This window comes from Peromyscus eremicus, chromosome 12 (assembly GCF_949786415.1).
Source record: "Peromyscus eremicus chromosome 12, PerEre_H2_v1, whole genome shotgun sequence".
Classification (NCBI taxonomy): Eukaryota; Metazoa; Chordata; class Mammalia; order Rodentia; family Cricetidae; genus Peromyscus; species Peromyscus eremicus.
In genome coordinates this window covers 38933828-38950905 of record NC_081428.1, presented here as the reverse complement: position 1 = coordinate 38950905, position 17078 = coordinate 38933828, and the positions used below count along the sequence as shown (strand labels likewise).

The 17078-nt window shown below is 39.3% G+C and overlaps 1 protein-coding gene across 3 annotated transcripts in view; it reads right to left on the bottom strand.

Moving 5' to 3' along the window:
• LOC131922754 (transmembrane protein 45A-like) overlaps positions 1–17078 on the bottom strand; it is a 75702-nt gene that overhangs the window by 4795 nt on the left and 53829 nt on the right. For all 3 annotated transcript variants that reach the window (XM_059277594.1, XM_059277593.1, XM_059277592.1), the window contains exons 2-5: positions 12866–13058; positions 11429–11635; positions 10265–10449; positions 68–213 (exon numbers count right to left, since the gene is read on the bottom strand). In XM_059277594.1, coding sequence (XP_059133577.1) covers positions 68–213; positions 10265–10449; positions 11429–11635; positions 12866–13055 — 728 coding nt within the window. In that variant the 5' untranslated portion in view covers positions 13056–13058. The remainder of the gene's footprint in view (positions 1–67; positions 214–10264; positions 10450–11428; positions 11636–12865; positions 13059–17078) is intronic.

Below are 17078 nucleotides of genomic sequence, written 5' to 3'. Positions count from 1 at the left end.
TGTCCAGTCTTGATGGACATATACAAAAGAATGTACCATCCATTTTTTTTTAAAAGCGTCAACTTACCAGGTGATAAAAGCATAATTTAATCCGATGATGATAAAGGCTGATGCATAATGCCAAGAAAAGCACATGGTGAGAAACATTTTATTCTCAGTATCTGTCAGATTCCATGGAGGACTTCCCTTGAGGGGATACAGGACAAAAGCAATCTGCAACTCAAAACAAGTGCACATTAAAATAACCATCTACATTCTCAAAGAAGGCTCATTTCAAAATGTTGGCTAACTAAGATAGCTCCCATTAGCTAAGATGTCACAAACACAACACCAGGTTTTTCTGTAGTCACTCTCCACCGAGGCATATTTTTGAAGAATAATTTTAAGTGTGTTTAATTATCAAATTTCAAAATGTTCCTAGTGGTCACTCTGGCCTTGGGTGCATTTTCCAAAATCCTCGGAGCTCTAGCTACACTGCACAGCCTCACTCTGGTATTTCAAAATTAGACTGCAAAATGTTTTTAAATAAGTAAAAACCCATAGATAATGTTATGTTAAGTGGCAAAAGGTTGGGACTTTCTCCTCATGATCAGGTACAACATAAAGGTATTTTGTATTATCACCTCTTTTAAACATTGTATTGGAAATTTTACTTAGGAAAAGTAGGCAAGAAAAATAAAACACATTCATTTTGGCAGAGAAATTGTAAAATGATCTGTTTACATATAATATGACCTCAAATATAGAAATTTATAAAGAACCCACCCCCATAATCAAAGTTAATGAAGGAGTTTCACATATTTGAAAATTGAAAATCAGGACGCAACTATCACATATATTTTCACAACAAGCAGTGAAAACTCTACAATATAGTTTTTAAAAATGTACTTAAACGGACACTGAACAAAGTGAAGTACTCAGAAACAAAATTGGAAATACAGTTCCATGGTAGTACAGTTCCATGGTAGTACATCTTACTAGTATTCATAAGGCACTGCTGTAGATACCGGCACCACAACCACACATGCACATCCAAGTACACACATGAATACACACAACCACACATGCACATCCAAGCACACACATGAATACAGACAAATTGAAGAGCTTTAAAATTTACATGCCAGAAGCTGCATAAAGTTGTGTAAGTGAAAGAAGTCAAGGACCCAAGAAAATAGAAAACCACCTCAAATTATGGACTAGATATCCCAATATTTTTGACCTGGCAAAAACATCCAGGGCAACCTGTAGAACCAAAACAACAGCTATTAATATGCTAATAGGGTTTTTCACAGACATTTTTTAGAGTTGATCATAAAATTCATATGAAATTGCATGGTATCTATTATTGGCTTTTAAAAAGCATGGTAAAAGATCACCAAAGCTGTAGGACTCACACCTTTCAACTTTAAGATGTTTTGGAGTTCATCAGAGGTGGTGTACTCACAGCATTATGGAACTGCTAAACATTGCTGAATTGCATAATTTAAAATGGTTCATTCCATGTGTGGTGTTTTGAATGGGAATGGCCCCATAGGCTCATGTATTTGAATGCTTGGTCATTAAGGAAAAGGCATTACTTGACAGGGATTAGGAGAGATGGCCTTTCTTTTTTTAGTAGATGTGGCCTTGATGGAGGAAGTGTGTCACTGGGGGTGGGCTTTGGAGTTTCAAATGCTCAAGCCAGGCCCAATGTCTCTCTCTTCCTGCTGCCTGTGGATCTGGATATAGGACTCTCAAGCTACTTCTCCAGCATCATGTTTGCCTGCATGCCACCATGCTTCCTGCCATGATGACAATAGACTAAAACACTGAAACTGTAAGCAAGCCCCAAATGAATGCTTTCCTTTATTTGTCATGGTCATGGTGTCCTTTCACAGTAATTGAACATTGACTAAGACGTCACGTTATGTAAATTTTATCCCAATAAGAAATAAGTAATGTTTTATAGACACATACACATATAATGTAGATAGATGGATGGATGGATAGATGATAGATAGATAGATAGATAGATAGATAGATAGATAAGAGATAGGTAGGTAGGTAGATAGATGAGAGATAGGTAGGTAGGTAGGTAGATAGATGAGAAATAGGTAGATAGATAGATAGATAGATAGATAGATAGATAGATAGATGAGAGATAGGTAGGTAGGTTGGTAGGTAGATAGATGAGAGATAGGTAGGTAGGTAGATAGATAGATAGATGAGAGATAGGTAGGTAGGTAGGTAGATAGATAGATAGATAGATAGATGAGAGATAGGTAGGTAGGTAGGTAGGTAGATAGATAGATGAGAGATAGGTAGGTAGGTAGATAGATAGATAGATAGATAGATAGTAGGACAGGGTCATGTATTGCTTAATTTTCCTATCCTTAAAATCAATAACAAATGCATCTTGTCTCCCAGAATATAAAGAAACCAGGAGAAAGTTACTAGTAAATATCTTGCTAGTTGTAACTAACATAATATCTTGGGAGGAAAAATCATGGCCCCAAACTGGTTGATAAATAAAGGGCATAGGACCAGGATGGGAACAGAAAACTTTGATCTGCCTCTGTACCTTGTCAGGAGCTGATGCAAAGGATGAGTTGATGGGACATGTCCACCCACAACTGCCACTTTGGAATGCTGGCCTAATGCTGCCAGATATTTCTGTTCTTACTCAAAAAAAAAAAAAAAAAAAAGCTGAGAAAATAAACACCTTAGTGATGTTTCCTGTATTTCAAGTATTGGCAATTAACTCAAAATGTAATTGTTACAAATTGTGTGTTTCTCAGGGCCTGTTAGTTTTTAATATGTATATGAGCCTATGGGGGGGGGTATCATTCTTATTCAAACCACCATATTCCACTCTCTGGTCCCCATAGGCTTGTAGCCATATCATAATGCAAAACTGCATTCAGTCCAACTTCAAAAGTCCCCATAGTCTATCACAGTCTCAACACTGTTTAAAAGTCCAAAGTTTAAAATCTCTTCTTAGACTCATGGAAATCTCTTAAATGTAACTCTCCGTAAAATCAAAATCAAAAAGCAGGTCACATACTTCCAACATAAATGACACAGAATCCACATTACCATGCTAAAAGGGAGGAAAGGGAGCATAGTGAGGAAATACTGGACCAAAGCAAATCTGAAATCCAGCAGGGCAAACTCCAAATTCTGCATCTCCATGTCTGATGTCAACGTGCTCTTTAGATCTTCAACTCCTTTCAGCTTTGCTGACTGCAATACACTTCCCTTTCTTGGGCTGGTTCCACCCCTTGTATGTAGCTCTCCTTGGCAGGTATCCCAGAACTCGGGTAACTCAGAGATGCCAGGCATCTTGAACATCTTAGGGTTTCCAAGGTAACACAGGCTTCACAGCTTCATGCAATGGCCTCTTTGGGCCTCCATGCTGGGACACCCCTGACACACACCTGGCCTCAGTGGTTTTCATTAGCCATCCCCTTTCTTATATCCTTGACTCTAGAGGCAGAACCACATGGCCAAAGCTGCCAAGTTCTACTACTTGATAGGGCTGGAACTTGGCCTCCTCATTCAATCACATTTGCATCAGCTTTCTGTGGTTGATGGTGAAAGCTTCACTGCTTAAGCTTTCCTTTGATTTTTTTCACAAGTTGGAAGCTCAGCTGGGTGAGGTCTTGCCTGGAGGCCACCACTCCCTTTATTCTATTTAGCATCAGGCTTTTCTTTAAACTTTTTATCTTCTTCAAATCTCCTCTACCATTGCCATTACTCTGAAACTTTTCAATTTAGCCTCACACAGATTTTTAGGACAAAGGCAGAAAGCAGCCACATTCTTTGCTAAAAATATCACAAGAATGATCTTTAATATACTAACACTCTCTTCTCTGAAATTGCTCGAGCTGGACCTCCACAGTTCAAATCATCCTCAGCGTGCTTCTATCTGTCTTCCATGCTCATCCAACTACTTTTCTAGTCCAAAGTCTCATATTCCTCCAAAAAAAACCAGCATGGTCAGGGCTGTCACAGCAATACCTCAGTCCCTGGTACCAACTTCTGTTTTAGTCACTGTTCTATTGCTGTGAAGAAACACCACGACCAAGGCAATTCTTACAAAGGAAAGCACTTCATTGGGGCTTTCTTACAGTTTCAGAGGTTAGCCCGTTGTCATCACGGCAGGGAACGCGGCAGCAAGCATGGTGCTGGAGCACTAACCAAGAACTTTAGATCCTGATCTGCAGGCAGGCAGGCGGAGAGGGGCATGGGGCCTGGTTTGGGATTTTGAAACCTCAAAGCCCACCCCTCAAGTGACATACATTCCTCCAACAAGGCCATACCTACTCAAGAAGGCCACGCCTCCTACTCCTTCTAATTCTTTGAAAAAGTTCCACTCCCTGGCAAATAAGCATTCAAATATGTGAGCCCATGGTGAGGGGAGGGGAGCATTCTTAAAGAAATCAGCACCACTGAAGAGAAACCTGTGCTATACTAGGGCAATGGGAGGGATTTTCCAAGGGTAAAACTCCACCTTTCTGAGGCTCCATCTTCTTAAGAACCAAGTTCATATGAAGGGGGGAAAAAAAGCTTAAACTAAAGGAGTTTCCCATTTTCTGAAGGAAGCTGCCCAGGGAAGTGTTTTCCAAAGTCAGTACACAGGAAATGATACAGCTGTGGTCCAAGGGGGCACGGTCTACATCTCAAGCTGGCAGCAGAACTTGGTAGTATCATTCACATGGCATTGAGTTTGCACACATGGAGGATGCAAGAGCCATGGAGAAGATTTAATGAGTCATGGAGCCGTGTTCCATAATTTTAGAGAGCACCTATAGCCAGGTAATTGCAGCTGGGTTAGAGTCCATGAGAAGCTATTACCTGACCATGTGGCACTGAAGCCTAGGTTGCAATGGAGACCCCAGGATCTTAGATATGCCCGAATCTGAGATTTTTCTAAGTCTGTTGAGGACGGCTGCCTACAGGGAGCAGAGCTGGCTCAAGGTAGAGGCAGAGTGTACTGTAATTTTCATTCTCCAAGGATTTGTGGTTCCTTCAGTTTCTCTTGCAATTAATTTCTAGCATCATCCTCTACAATCTGATATGATACAAGCAATTTTGATTATTTTTGTAATCTCTAGTTTTTTAAATTTATGAGTGTGTGTGTGTGTGTGTGTGTGTGTGTGTGTGTGTGTGTGTGTGCACTGCCTGTATGCAGGCACCCACAAGAGCCAGAATCCCTGGAACTGGGGTTACAGCTGGTCATGAGCTGCTTGATGTGGGTGCTGGGAACTGAACCTAGGTCTTCTACAGGAGCAGCCAGTGCTCTTCACCACCAAGCCATCTCCCCAGCTCCATTTCTTTCGTATTCTTAAGGCTCATTTTTGTGGCCTATAATCTAATTGATTTTAGAGACAGGTTTGAGAGCTGCTGAGAAGAATGCCCATGCTATCCGTATCTCTTGGATGAATTACCTGTTGACATCTGTTAATCCCGTTGGTCTGTTTAACAGTTTAGCTCTGAAGTTTCTTTAGTAATTTTTAGTTTGGAAGGCCTACTTAAAGATATGGATAGGGAACTGAAGTCTTCCACCATCATTATATTAGGACCTATCTGACCTTTCGTGAGTTTTAGTGTTTGCTTTTGTGAAACCAGGGGCCCCAACTTTCCATGCTTAAGTCTTTGCAATTGCTAAGTCTTCTTGAATTGTTCCCATTAATATGAAGGGCCCTTCTTTATCTCTTCAGACAAACTTTAGTTTAAAGTCTACTTATCAAGTTATCAGAACAGCTCTGTTAGCTTTTTTTTTTTCTTGTTTCAATGTGTTCAGTAGGTTGATTTCCAAACTTTGAATTTTTAAAATTTTTTTAATTTTTATTTTTTAATTTTTCACAAGTGAAAGTGTCCTGGAGACAATACATAGTTTGATCTTTTTTTTTTTTTGTTTAAGATTTATTTTATTTTTTAGAATGTTTCGTGTATGTATGGTATTTCTGTGTGTGGGTATGAACACATGCATGCAAGTGCCTGAGGAGGCCAGATGCATCAGGATTGGTGTTAGAAGGAGTTGTGTGTGAACTGCCTGATGTGGGCACTGGGAATTGGGCCCAGATCCTCTGTAAGAGCAATAAACACTCTTAGCTTCTGAGTCTTCTCCCCAGCCTCTGGATCTTGTGTTTGGTTCAGGGAGTTAGTCTGCATCTTTTCATTAGGACATTAAGGCCATTTTCAACTGAGATTGTTATTGAGTTGAGTTTGCTGTTTCCTAAGGTTTTGCTGCTTGTTGGGGAGGAAGAAAAGAAGCAACCAGGACAACAGCCATCATGTGATGGAGGAAGGGTAGTTATAAACAGCTGTTCTGTTGCAGTGCAAACTGCCACCCACCCACCCGGCAAACAACTGAACAATAGAAGTAGAAACCTGCAATTTCTAAAAGATAAAGGTAAAAATAATCAATGAATAAAATACAAGATAAAAGATGTTACAACTCAGCGTCACTTCTTAGTGAGGCTGAATGTGGTCTCTCCCACCTCTTTGATTCAGTATTAGTCTCGAGAGCAAGGTTGTCAGTCTCATTAATTCAGACAAGCCAGGTTGATACATCCACCTGGTGATACAGGTTTTGAAGTGGAACTCCACCTTCTGCTAGAATTTCCCAGCCTGCTATCTCCTCATCTTCCAATTAATACTTCCTTATCTGGTGTTTAGGAGATCTTTTTTTCTAAATGAGGTTTTCTGTGAGTGAGGCTCTGGGAAAAGTGTGGAAAGCCTGCCTGCCCTCCTTTACCTGCCTTGGCCACAGACTGACCTAGGCAACATTCCTGGACCAATTTAGCCCCTTATTTCTCAGGTTCCCCTGGCTTCAGTAGCCCCTCAATTGGGAGGTGGATCCTTCTTGGGTTATGTATTTCAGTGTGCCCACGGAAAAATCTCAGCCATAAGGACTCTGTCACATTGGTGTCTCCACCTCCACAGCCAGGGTAGCTCCACAGCTCCCCACTCAAGGTGCTTCCAGCCCTGTTGTGTCTTTGCAGCCTGGCCTGTCTCTCTCCCGATCACTGACCCTGTAGCACCGAGTCCAGGAAAATAAGGCATATAAATAATAAAAAAAATTAGAACTACCATTTTGCAAAATGATTTTACTATTTTTCTTATTTTATATCAGAATGAGGGCAAATTTGAGTGCTTCTTACTGAATACTTTACTGGAATCGCACTTGCTAATGTTTGGAAGCTATACATATATGACGAAAGGCCAAGATGGAGGCCATGACCAGGGGCCATGAAGGGCTACTATGGAAGGCAAGAGACATTCAATCCTTTAACCCAAACTCAGGTAAATTAAGACTATGTAACTAACCAGAAATTAACAAACTCATCAAGTCATCTTTAAAAATGAATATTACACTTTTATCAGCTGTCCTAATTTGTTTTCTACCAGAAAATTATAAGAGAAAAGACCTATGAAGGAATTATTCTTACTAGAGTTTGTACGCCATTCTCCAAACAAAACAAAACAAAACAAAACAAAAACAAAAACAAAACAAAACAAACAAACAAACAAACAAACAAAAATGATGGTTTGATTGGTTTAAGCCTCACTGCTATTAGGTTTCAACTGTAGTTAACTTTCTTCTCCAATAAGGAATAAGCCAGAGGCTCCTTTTCTATAGTTTACAGTGTGAATTATATATCACTGCATATTTTATATTCTCATTTACATCAATATTACAAGTCCAAACATGTATTTTATCTACGATATCAGGCTTTGGAGTACTACTGTGGGTCATTTTTCCCTTTTGGAATGGACTTCCATTTTAAATAAAGATTTATTTATTTTATTTTATGTGTATGAATGTTTACCTGCATGTACGTCTGAACATCACTTGCATGCCTGATACCCAAGACAGGAGTTACAGAGGGTTGTGAGCCACCATATGGGTGATGGAAACTGAACCTGGGTCCTCCACTAGAGCGTCATGTGCTCTTAACTGCCATTTGTTTTTCTTAATGTCCAGATGAAGATGAGTTACAGTTTAGACTCATAATCGGGGCAGTTGTCCTGTGAGCAATCTTTGGGACTCGAGGACAAATGGAGATAGACTATACACAGGAAACAACTGTCCCAAGTGACAAAAAGCAAAGGCAACAGGAGCTTCTTCCCCACTGCCTGCCTGTCCTGTACTCTGAGGAGGATGAGGAGAAGCAAAGGAAAAACAAAACACAAAGTGAGCCTCTGAGTTGCTCTCCCACAGGGAGACCCAGAAGAGACTGTCATGGAGTGAAGGGCACAGGGAGTTTCTTTTCTTTTTTTAAATTATACAAAATGGCTTAGTCATTGAATAAACGTGTTTTAAATGTCATGTGCTTCAGGAAAGAACTTTTTATAGGTTAGGAGGAGATTTCTCTTCTTTCTGCAGATTACACAATCATTTCAATGTAAGTTATGCACATTTGCCTCATTCAGCTCAAATCTCCATACAGATGGTTCCAAGAGTCCAAGGGGCATTTACTCAAAATCTGTCTATATATAACTAAAAGCTACTGTTGGCTATTTGTGAAGACATAGCAAGAGATAAAAGTGGTAAAAAGCAAACCACAATACAGTGTCATTAGCTTAGGAAAGATATTTGAACATAAATGTGCACACACTGCACATACAATAAAACATGGAAGCATAAGACATTCCCTTACATTGCTAGACATTTTTATTTCAGAGGAGTCAAAGGATGATGTAGTGGGTAGCCATTCCAGCTTTGCCCTGGAAGTTCCAACCCCCATTGAGGCTTCAGTAACTGTCACGCCTACAAAGTGGGGCCAAGAGAGGACCCTGAAGACTCGAGATCTGGATGTGCAGGCTCTCTTGGTTCTTGGACCCTGGATGCTGGAGGTAGACCAAGCAGAGTTCTCCAGAGAACACCGCTGGACTGCGCTACACCTTTCTCAGACTCTGTAAACTATCCCTTCACTTGTAAGTTACCCCATAAAATAAACCTCCCTTTTAGCTACGTGGAGTGGCCATAATAATTTCACCAGTATCTGGTGCCCAACATAGGGCATGAACCCACAACCTAAGAGTCTCATGCTCTATTGACTGAGCTAGCAGAGGATGCTGAAGACCTGAGATCTGGATGCACGAGCTCTCTTGGTTCCGCCTTGTAGGCATGACCGTTACCGAAGCCTCAATGGGGGTTGGGACTTCCAGGTAAAAGCTGGAATGGCTACCCACTACAGGATGAGGCATACTGTAGCTAAACCGTCATTTCCAATTAGTGTATATTTACACAGGTATAAAATGTTCATTTTTATTTAAGGGTCCAAGACAATAGTGAGGTTAGACACCTGGCCTCATAAGAAATAAATCTAGACATACTTTTAACATAGGTTAAAAGACTTCTAAATAATCAAAAATTTATCCCTAAAGATTGTAACCTCATAAGTTTTTTTTTAATAGAAAACTTTTCAGTAAATATGAAAATATTATTTTTGTGCCCAAAGTGGCAGCATTAAGCTGTCCTGTTCTTGGTTGAGTTATAGTATGACTTCCCTCTTTTTGTCTAAGCAGGACCAGTCACTAAGTATTAACTAGATAATAATTGATTTTATTAATCATAATTTGATCTTATAATTCCTTTCTTCAACTCTCTTTGGACTTCTTCTCTTGTTCTTACTGTCTTTTTTTTACATGAATATTAAGTTCATTAATACAATTAAACTAGTATGTATATATGCTATAATTTGAATAATATATACCTCCTCAAAGTCCATATGGTAGAGGCTTGCCCTCCATGGTGTCACTATTGAGATCTCCTACCCTTTATGTTGGAGGCCTAAAGAGAGCCCTTAGGTCATTAGAGGCACATCCTTGAAGGAGACAGTGGAACCCTGACCATTACCTCTCTCTCTCACTTTCCAATCATGAGGTGAATATTCTCCACACATGTTCCTGTTGTGATATGCTCACTCACTATAGGCCTAAAACTCTCTCTTGAGTCTTTTATATAGCTCTTGAGCTTATGGCCCATTAGGCTATAAGCTGTTCTAGCACTAGGAATCACTTACAACCATAATCATCAGCTCAAAATTCCTGCATAAAGGATAAGTGGATCCATAATGAAGTTATTAAACTGTCTGCTTCCTCCACAGCTACTCTAACAGTAGTTTCACCAGAACCACCAGGCCACTCCAAGAACATCACTTCTGTGATGCTTATAGAAGAGAAGCATTAAAAGCAAATGCCTCATCAGTTAATAAGAGAAACTGCAGATAAGTGACACCACATGTGTTAGCTACAAGTCCCAACTCACCTGCCAAAACCAGGTCCCTTGTAGGATGATGAAACTTGACCGAAGGAGCTCCAGAAGTACATTGTTCTTTGTGAGGAATTCCATGAAGGTAGTCAGACCCCCCAAAATGGTGGCAAAGACCAGAAGCTGGTGCACAAAAACATCCAACATTTCCCGACCATGAGTGTGGTTGTAGAAGATAAATGCTAACAGAGGGGGCAAAACATATTTTTCTGATAAAACCAAAGGCTTCCCACTGTACCACCCTCTTGCCACAAAATTTTATATGAACATAAAACTGCCCCAAAGAGCAAGTCCCCACTGACTCTCAGCAACGTATTTTTACTTTGGGGAGAGTAAACATTGTCTCTTACTTAGGAAGAGAATCTTGGAAGTCTAATCCCACTTTCTCTTTCTTCTAGCCTTTTTTTCCTCTCTTCTAACATACCATAGAATTTTCAGCTGTTGTTTAAAGCATTATCTATGTAGGAAAATGTACAGTAAACATGACTAGGGTAGGGAGCTCTAATTAATATGAATATACAGATAAATTAGCTGAAGTCAAAGTCTCAATTTAGGGAATTCAGCAAATGAGCACATAAATTATAACAAATTATTAAACACTTGTTTTATCTTGCCCTCCTTACGATAATCTGAGAAATCACCTGAAGGAAACATCCTGTTATTTTCACTAACCTCTCAAGATTAGGAAGTCATTTTTTAGACCTACCTACCACATTTTGGCAGAGTCTCTGTTTCTGATATATGAAAAGCTTATTAGAGATTGGTAGACATTTTCTATTGTGAGTGGTTGCCCCATTTCAAGTAATCCATGCACTATTATTTTGAGTTCAGTTTCCATTGTTAGAAATAAAAAGAATGATAAGCTCCACAATGACCAAGAGGTAAGTGCCCACTGTAGATGATTTCTAAAGACAGATATGAAATTTGAAAAAATTTTTGAGTGGCTGTGTCTGCCCAGATCTATTAAGTTAGTCTGTAAAGTTGTAAGAAAGGAAGACTATAGGTATCTTCTCTAGGACAACCATATATCCAACTATGGCCCAAATAGATAGTCCTGCCAATCAAGGTGATACAGAGAAACAAAAGATATGTTATTATAAAGCACAACATCAATGCCCACTGATAGAAAGAGAACAGAAAACATATTTCCCTCATACTTACACTCCACAAAGATGGCATTTGATAACATTAACTTGCTTAAGGAAAGCGGAAGGAAATTGGTAGTGAAACATAAGATATGGATTGCACCCTGTAGCCCAAAGAAGAAGTACATGGTTGTATGATGCCAGCCAAGAAGCTGGTTCCACTGGCCGTCTTTGTACAGGGTCAGGGAGGGTCCGCCTGAGATAAACTGTTCCCCGACCATACCTGCAGAGGAACATATCACAGTTTTAGCAATCCTTTTCCTGAGTCTGCATAGTAAGTGTGAAGACACAGGGGCATGTGTTCATCGCTTATTCTAACCTTATGATGTCGATTCCTCCCTCTGAGCTTTCCACTGAAAATCTAGCAATACTGATTTAGACTTGATTCCCAAGTTTAGCTGCAGGTTTGGGTAACAAGTTTTATCTACATATAGACAAATGATGCAAGCAACTGTTTCATATCCTTAACAATGGTAATTTTAGTTCAACAACTGGTTGTGATTTAATGACTAAAATCCTGGATGACTTGGAGGTTTGGATTTATGATGTATGTCATTTAAAGGATGATTGCTTTCTTTCTAGATGTTGCACTCTTAGACAGCTGTTACAAAGTAGGGTGTTTTCCTTGATTTCTGACAAAACTGATGAAGAACTTAGCCTTTTCCCCAAGAATAGGAAGAGTAGAGATAGTTCTTACAGACTCTACATGTGGGTAATTATTGATAGAGACAGGTTTGTTGTTGTTTTCTAGAAGCTACCTGGTTAGCCTCGAGAATGGGCAGGGAAAGTCCTCTTTTCGGAAATGGTTACTTTGTAATTTAATGGTCATAACAAAATCCTATTGTCATGAATGAAAAGAATCGGTGGAAAAATTAGAAGTGTCACCATTTACAAAGCAGCAGCTACAGCATTACTGTAAAATGCAGAACCTTTTTTATAGAATGTTCAGTAACAATGGGAAGTTATTGAAGTTAAAAGTTACCTGGACTCTGTCCAACTCAGGACACAAGGTGGATGTACATGAAGCAAGATCTCCTTCAGCCCCAGTTCCCTTTATCATCTCTCAGAAATGATTTGTTATTGAAGATTTTCCATAATCACTTCATTACTTTAGTGTAATTGACAAAATGATTTCTTACAGAGTTTACTCTTTGAAGGATCAGAAGAACTTGTATCAAACTATTTCATAGGCTCCAACTTATGATACAAAGGAAATTCACTTGGTTGGATAGGCAAATTAAATATTAAGATTCATTAAGGATTAGGCTTTTATATAATTATGAAATATCATTTTCCTAAGATTACATCAGTTATAAACTGTAATTGGGATAAATACTAAGAGGCATATTTATATGAAATTTATTTAGTATATCTCAATTTCATATTGACATTTTTTTCCCCACTCATGAAATACTCAAAAGGAGAAAACAGAACATGGCCACAGTCCACTTACCAGTAAGAGCCATGAAGATTATAACAACTCCTTCCCAAATCTCTGCTCGACGAAATAATGTCTTGGAACTAAGGTAGCAGGTCCGAGTTTGCTTTTTGTAGACATATTTCAGAATACTCTTTGTACCCCACCAAAAGCCCATGATAATGAAGAAGATTCCAGGGAGGACATGACCTTTGAAACTCCCCATGACCTACAACAATAAGAAATAGACATTTCACTTAAACTCAGCAAGAATACCTCTTGTCCACACTGAGTACATTGCTGTCTGAGGATTATGAGTATACTATAGATCCTACTATAAGACTGACCATTCAAATAAAAATAAAATGAAAACTTGCATTTGTTTAACATCTATCATGCATTAGGCCCCACCCAAAGTGTTTTACATGCTATCCTTAACCTAAATTTTGAAATAGATCCACAGATGAGAAATCACTATTCACTTTTTTCAGTTGAGAAGTGTGTTTAGAGAAGTTAAATGGTTTACAGAGATCTTAGAATTCATAAGCAAAAAGTTTTGATTTCTTCAAAACACAGTATGTACTAGATCATATAAGTGCCCTTTAATCATAAAGGGAAACAACGTGAAGGTTTGGCCCAGTACTTGGAAGGCAGAGCCAGGCGGATCTCTGTGAGTTCGAGGCCAGCCTGGTCTACAGAGGAGATCCAGGACAGGCACCAAAACTACACAGACAAATCCGGTCTCAAAAAAAACGGAAAAAAAAAAAAGATGAGATACTATCTATAGATTTTGAGTAGATAGTTTTAAAGGGTCAAGGATCAAGAATGTATTATTAAAGACCAGTAGGATTCATGAAATATTTGTGTGTTCTTCTACATATTTTCTAGGCTTCTTTTTTTTTTTTTTTTTTTTTTTTTTTTTTTTTTTTTTTTTTTTTTGGTTTTTCGAGACAGGGTTTCTCTGTGTAGCTTTGCGCCTTTCCTGGAACTCACTTGGTAGCCCAGGCTGGCCTCGAACTCACAGAGATCCGCCTGGCTCTGCCTCCCAAGTGCTGGGATTAAAGGCGTGCGCCACCACCGCCCGGCATTTTCTAGGCTTCTTATCCAGCTGAATTTGAACCAGGTTTCTAATTCTGGCTAGTTGACTGAGCAAGGAGTTGGTACGTGTCACTTTCAAGCTGAGTCACTCAAGTCTGCTTACCTTAGCCTTAGCTACTTTGGCATGACACCTCTACTGCACAAATATGGGCAGCCAGCCTGATTGGGATTCTGTGTGTGTGTGTGTTTGTGTGTGTGTGTGTATGTGTGTGTGTGTGTAGTGTGTAAAACCTCTTATTGATGTAGATCACTGAAAGTTTGAGATTTAATTTTACAACAACATAGCCTGTTGACACCAACCCAAACCACATTACAAATTTTGCTCACATCCTTGCCATACTCTAATAAACAGAACTAGCCTCTGGTTTCAGTCAAGGGTATAAATCAGTCTTGAATAATGTGAGTTTTTAATTATTTCTGAAGTCCTTCTTTTAAACGCATTTATTGTATTATCAATAGTGAAAATAGAGTCCACAATTATCCTAAAAATCTAATAGTAGGTCAGATTCAAGAAAACTCACAAAAGAGGATGTCACAATGTTCCTAGTCTAGGAAACGCGAATCACTATTTCTTTTAGTGAGTACTGGGCCTCTTACTTTGGGTTACTCCCTTCTGACTTAAAGCAATGTCCTAAAGAAAACTGTGAAGCTGACCCAAATATTGATTGTATCTCCAATCAAGACCCTAGAAGCTCATTTCATGCACTCTTGAGTCATCCAAACCTTCCAAGAGTCAGGCTATGTAGCTAGAGTTTTTCTGCCTGGCCCACAGTCAGGACAAATCTCTCTCACCTGCCAGTCCCACAGCCGCTCAAACCCGACCAAGTAAACACAGAGACTTATATTGGTTACAAACTGTATGGCCGTGGCAGGCTTCTTGCTAACTGTTCTTACAGCTTAAATTAATCCATTTCCACTAATCTATACTTTGCCACATGGCTCGTGGCTTACTGGCATCTTCACATACTGTTTGTCATCATGGCAGCTGACAGTGTCTCTCTGACTCAGCCTTCCACTTCCCAGCTTTATTCTCCTCCTTGTCCCGCCTACACTTCCTGCCTAGCCAATGGCCAATCAGTGTTTTATTTATTGACTAATCAGCAACACATTTGCCATACAGAACATCCCACAGCAAGGCTACATCACATATCTCCAAGCAGAGGTTCTGGTCCTAACCTTCATTCTGTGCTATACTTAAGAACATATACTTTACTTATGTTTGGAACATCTGAACTGTAGTTGTTTATTACTAAGAACGGGTAGACCTTAATGATACACGATATTCCTGCTTTGATAAGTTCTCATTTAGCAACCTAACTCCCACCAGGGCTGTTGATTCCACCTGTCTGTCTGGTTGAGACCATCGTACAAGATTGCAACATACTTTTGTAAAGAAGTCCTAAATATACCCATTTTTTAACATTTTTGGAAGAGAATTTCATATTGGTTTAATGATCTTAAAACATTGTTATTCCTTAATATAGGAAACTTTCTTGTAGGAATTTCTAGAATCTTAAGATTCTGGATTAAAACTAAAATTTTTGAAATTTATTATCAAAAACAACACATATGTCAAGAATTGAGAGGATGCTTAAAGAAGTTAGGCAGCCATCAGAAATACACTTTTCCTCGGGAGGCAGAGCCAGGTGGATCTCTGTGAGTTCAAGGCCAGCCTGGGCTACCAAATGAGTTCCAGGAAAGGCGCAAAGCTACACAGAGAAACCCTGTCTCGAAAAACCAAAAAAAAAAAAAAAAAAAGAAAGAAATATACTTTTCAAGTAGCAAATTTAATGAGAATAATAGGATACAAATGAAGAGGGAGAAGGCCTATAGCTCAGTGGTAAAGGCCCGTGCCACACAAGCCTGACAACATGATTGGATCTTAGAACCCATGTTATAAAGGTGGAAAGAGAGAACTGCTCCACGAAGTAGTCCTCTGACACGCAAATGCTCCATGGCCTGTCTCCCACACATCATACTCCCCCAATAACAAAACTAATTTTTAAATTAAAAGATATATATATATTTTTTTTAAAAAAAAATGGAGCAGGGGCTTTGTTTTCAGCACTGAGAAGGTTTGAATACAAACTTTATCACTTGCTGACTGTGGCTTTTGGTAAGCCACTTAACCTGTGAGTGCCTGAGTTTCTACCTTTTGTAAAACTGGACCAATAACAGTACTCATTTCTAAACCAGTACCCCACGTTACTATCAAACAACTTATGCTATCATCTACTTCAAACTACTAGGGCAGTGGTTCCCAACTGCCCTAGTTGGTCATGACTCCTTTGGAGGGTCAAATGACCCATTCACAGGGGTCACATATCAGATATCCTGCATATCAGATATTTACATTATTATTTATAACTGTAGCAAAATTACAGTTATGCGGTAGCAATGAAATAATTTAAAGGTTGGGGGTCACCACCACATGAGTGGTGAGAGCTGCTGGTAGCAATGGCTTTACCAGAGGTCGGGGAGTAAACAGCAGGTGACTAGTATTTAACAGGTTGGCCCACCAGACTAATAACTCTCTGTTGGGGAGTCCCACCAGGCAAAGCCTGTGGGGTCACTGGCTGTGGAAACTGCTTGTTTTCTGTCTGTAACTTTCTCTTGTGCAACCACTTACCCCCCTAAAAAGAACAGCTGCGGGGTTCTTTCCACAGCAAACTGGTAGTGTGTTTTACATCTTTGGGCACACATATACTTGTAAATGATCAGGAGATAATTTCTATTTAAGCTGTATAATTCTGATGAATAGAAATAATACCAGAATATTTTTCTTAATTGACACAGGAAAGTAACAGTATTTCAGTCTCAAAGTCAGTTAATTTTAGACATCAGAAAAAAAAAACTAAAAATAGACTAAGCTGCCCCTTCAGAAATACACAAAGACTAGTTCCCAGGTGTTTATTACTAAATCAAGGTCAGGCTGTTTACATTGAGACATGACCCCCCACAGTAAATGACTACACATATTCCTAGGCTCAAGGTTCAGCCAACTGTTTACTTTCTGTCTGGGAACCCTCACCAACTTAGAGCTATGTGCATGGCCAAGTCAGCATGACCTTCCTAGCCTGAGAGAAACTACGTGACTTATCATGTGTTATGAGAATGGGCCAGGCCCTGAGAATGTAACATATAATTGTCC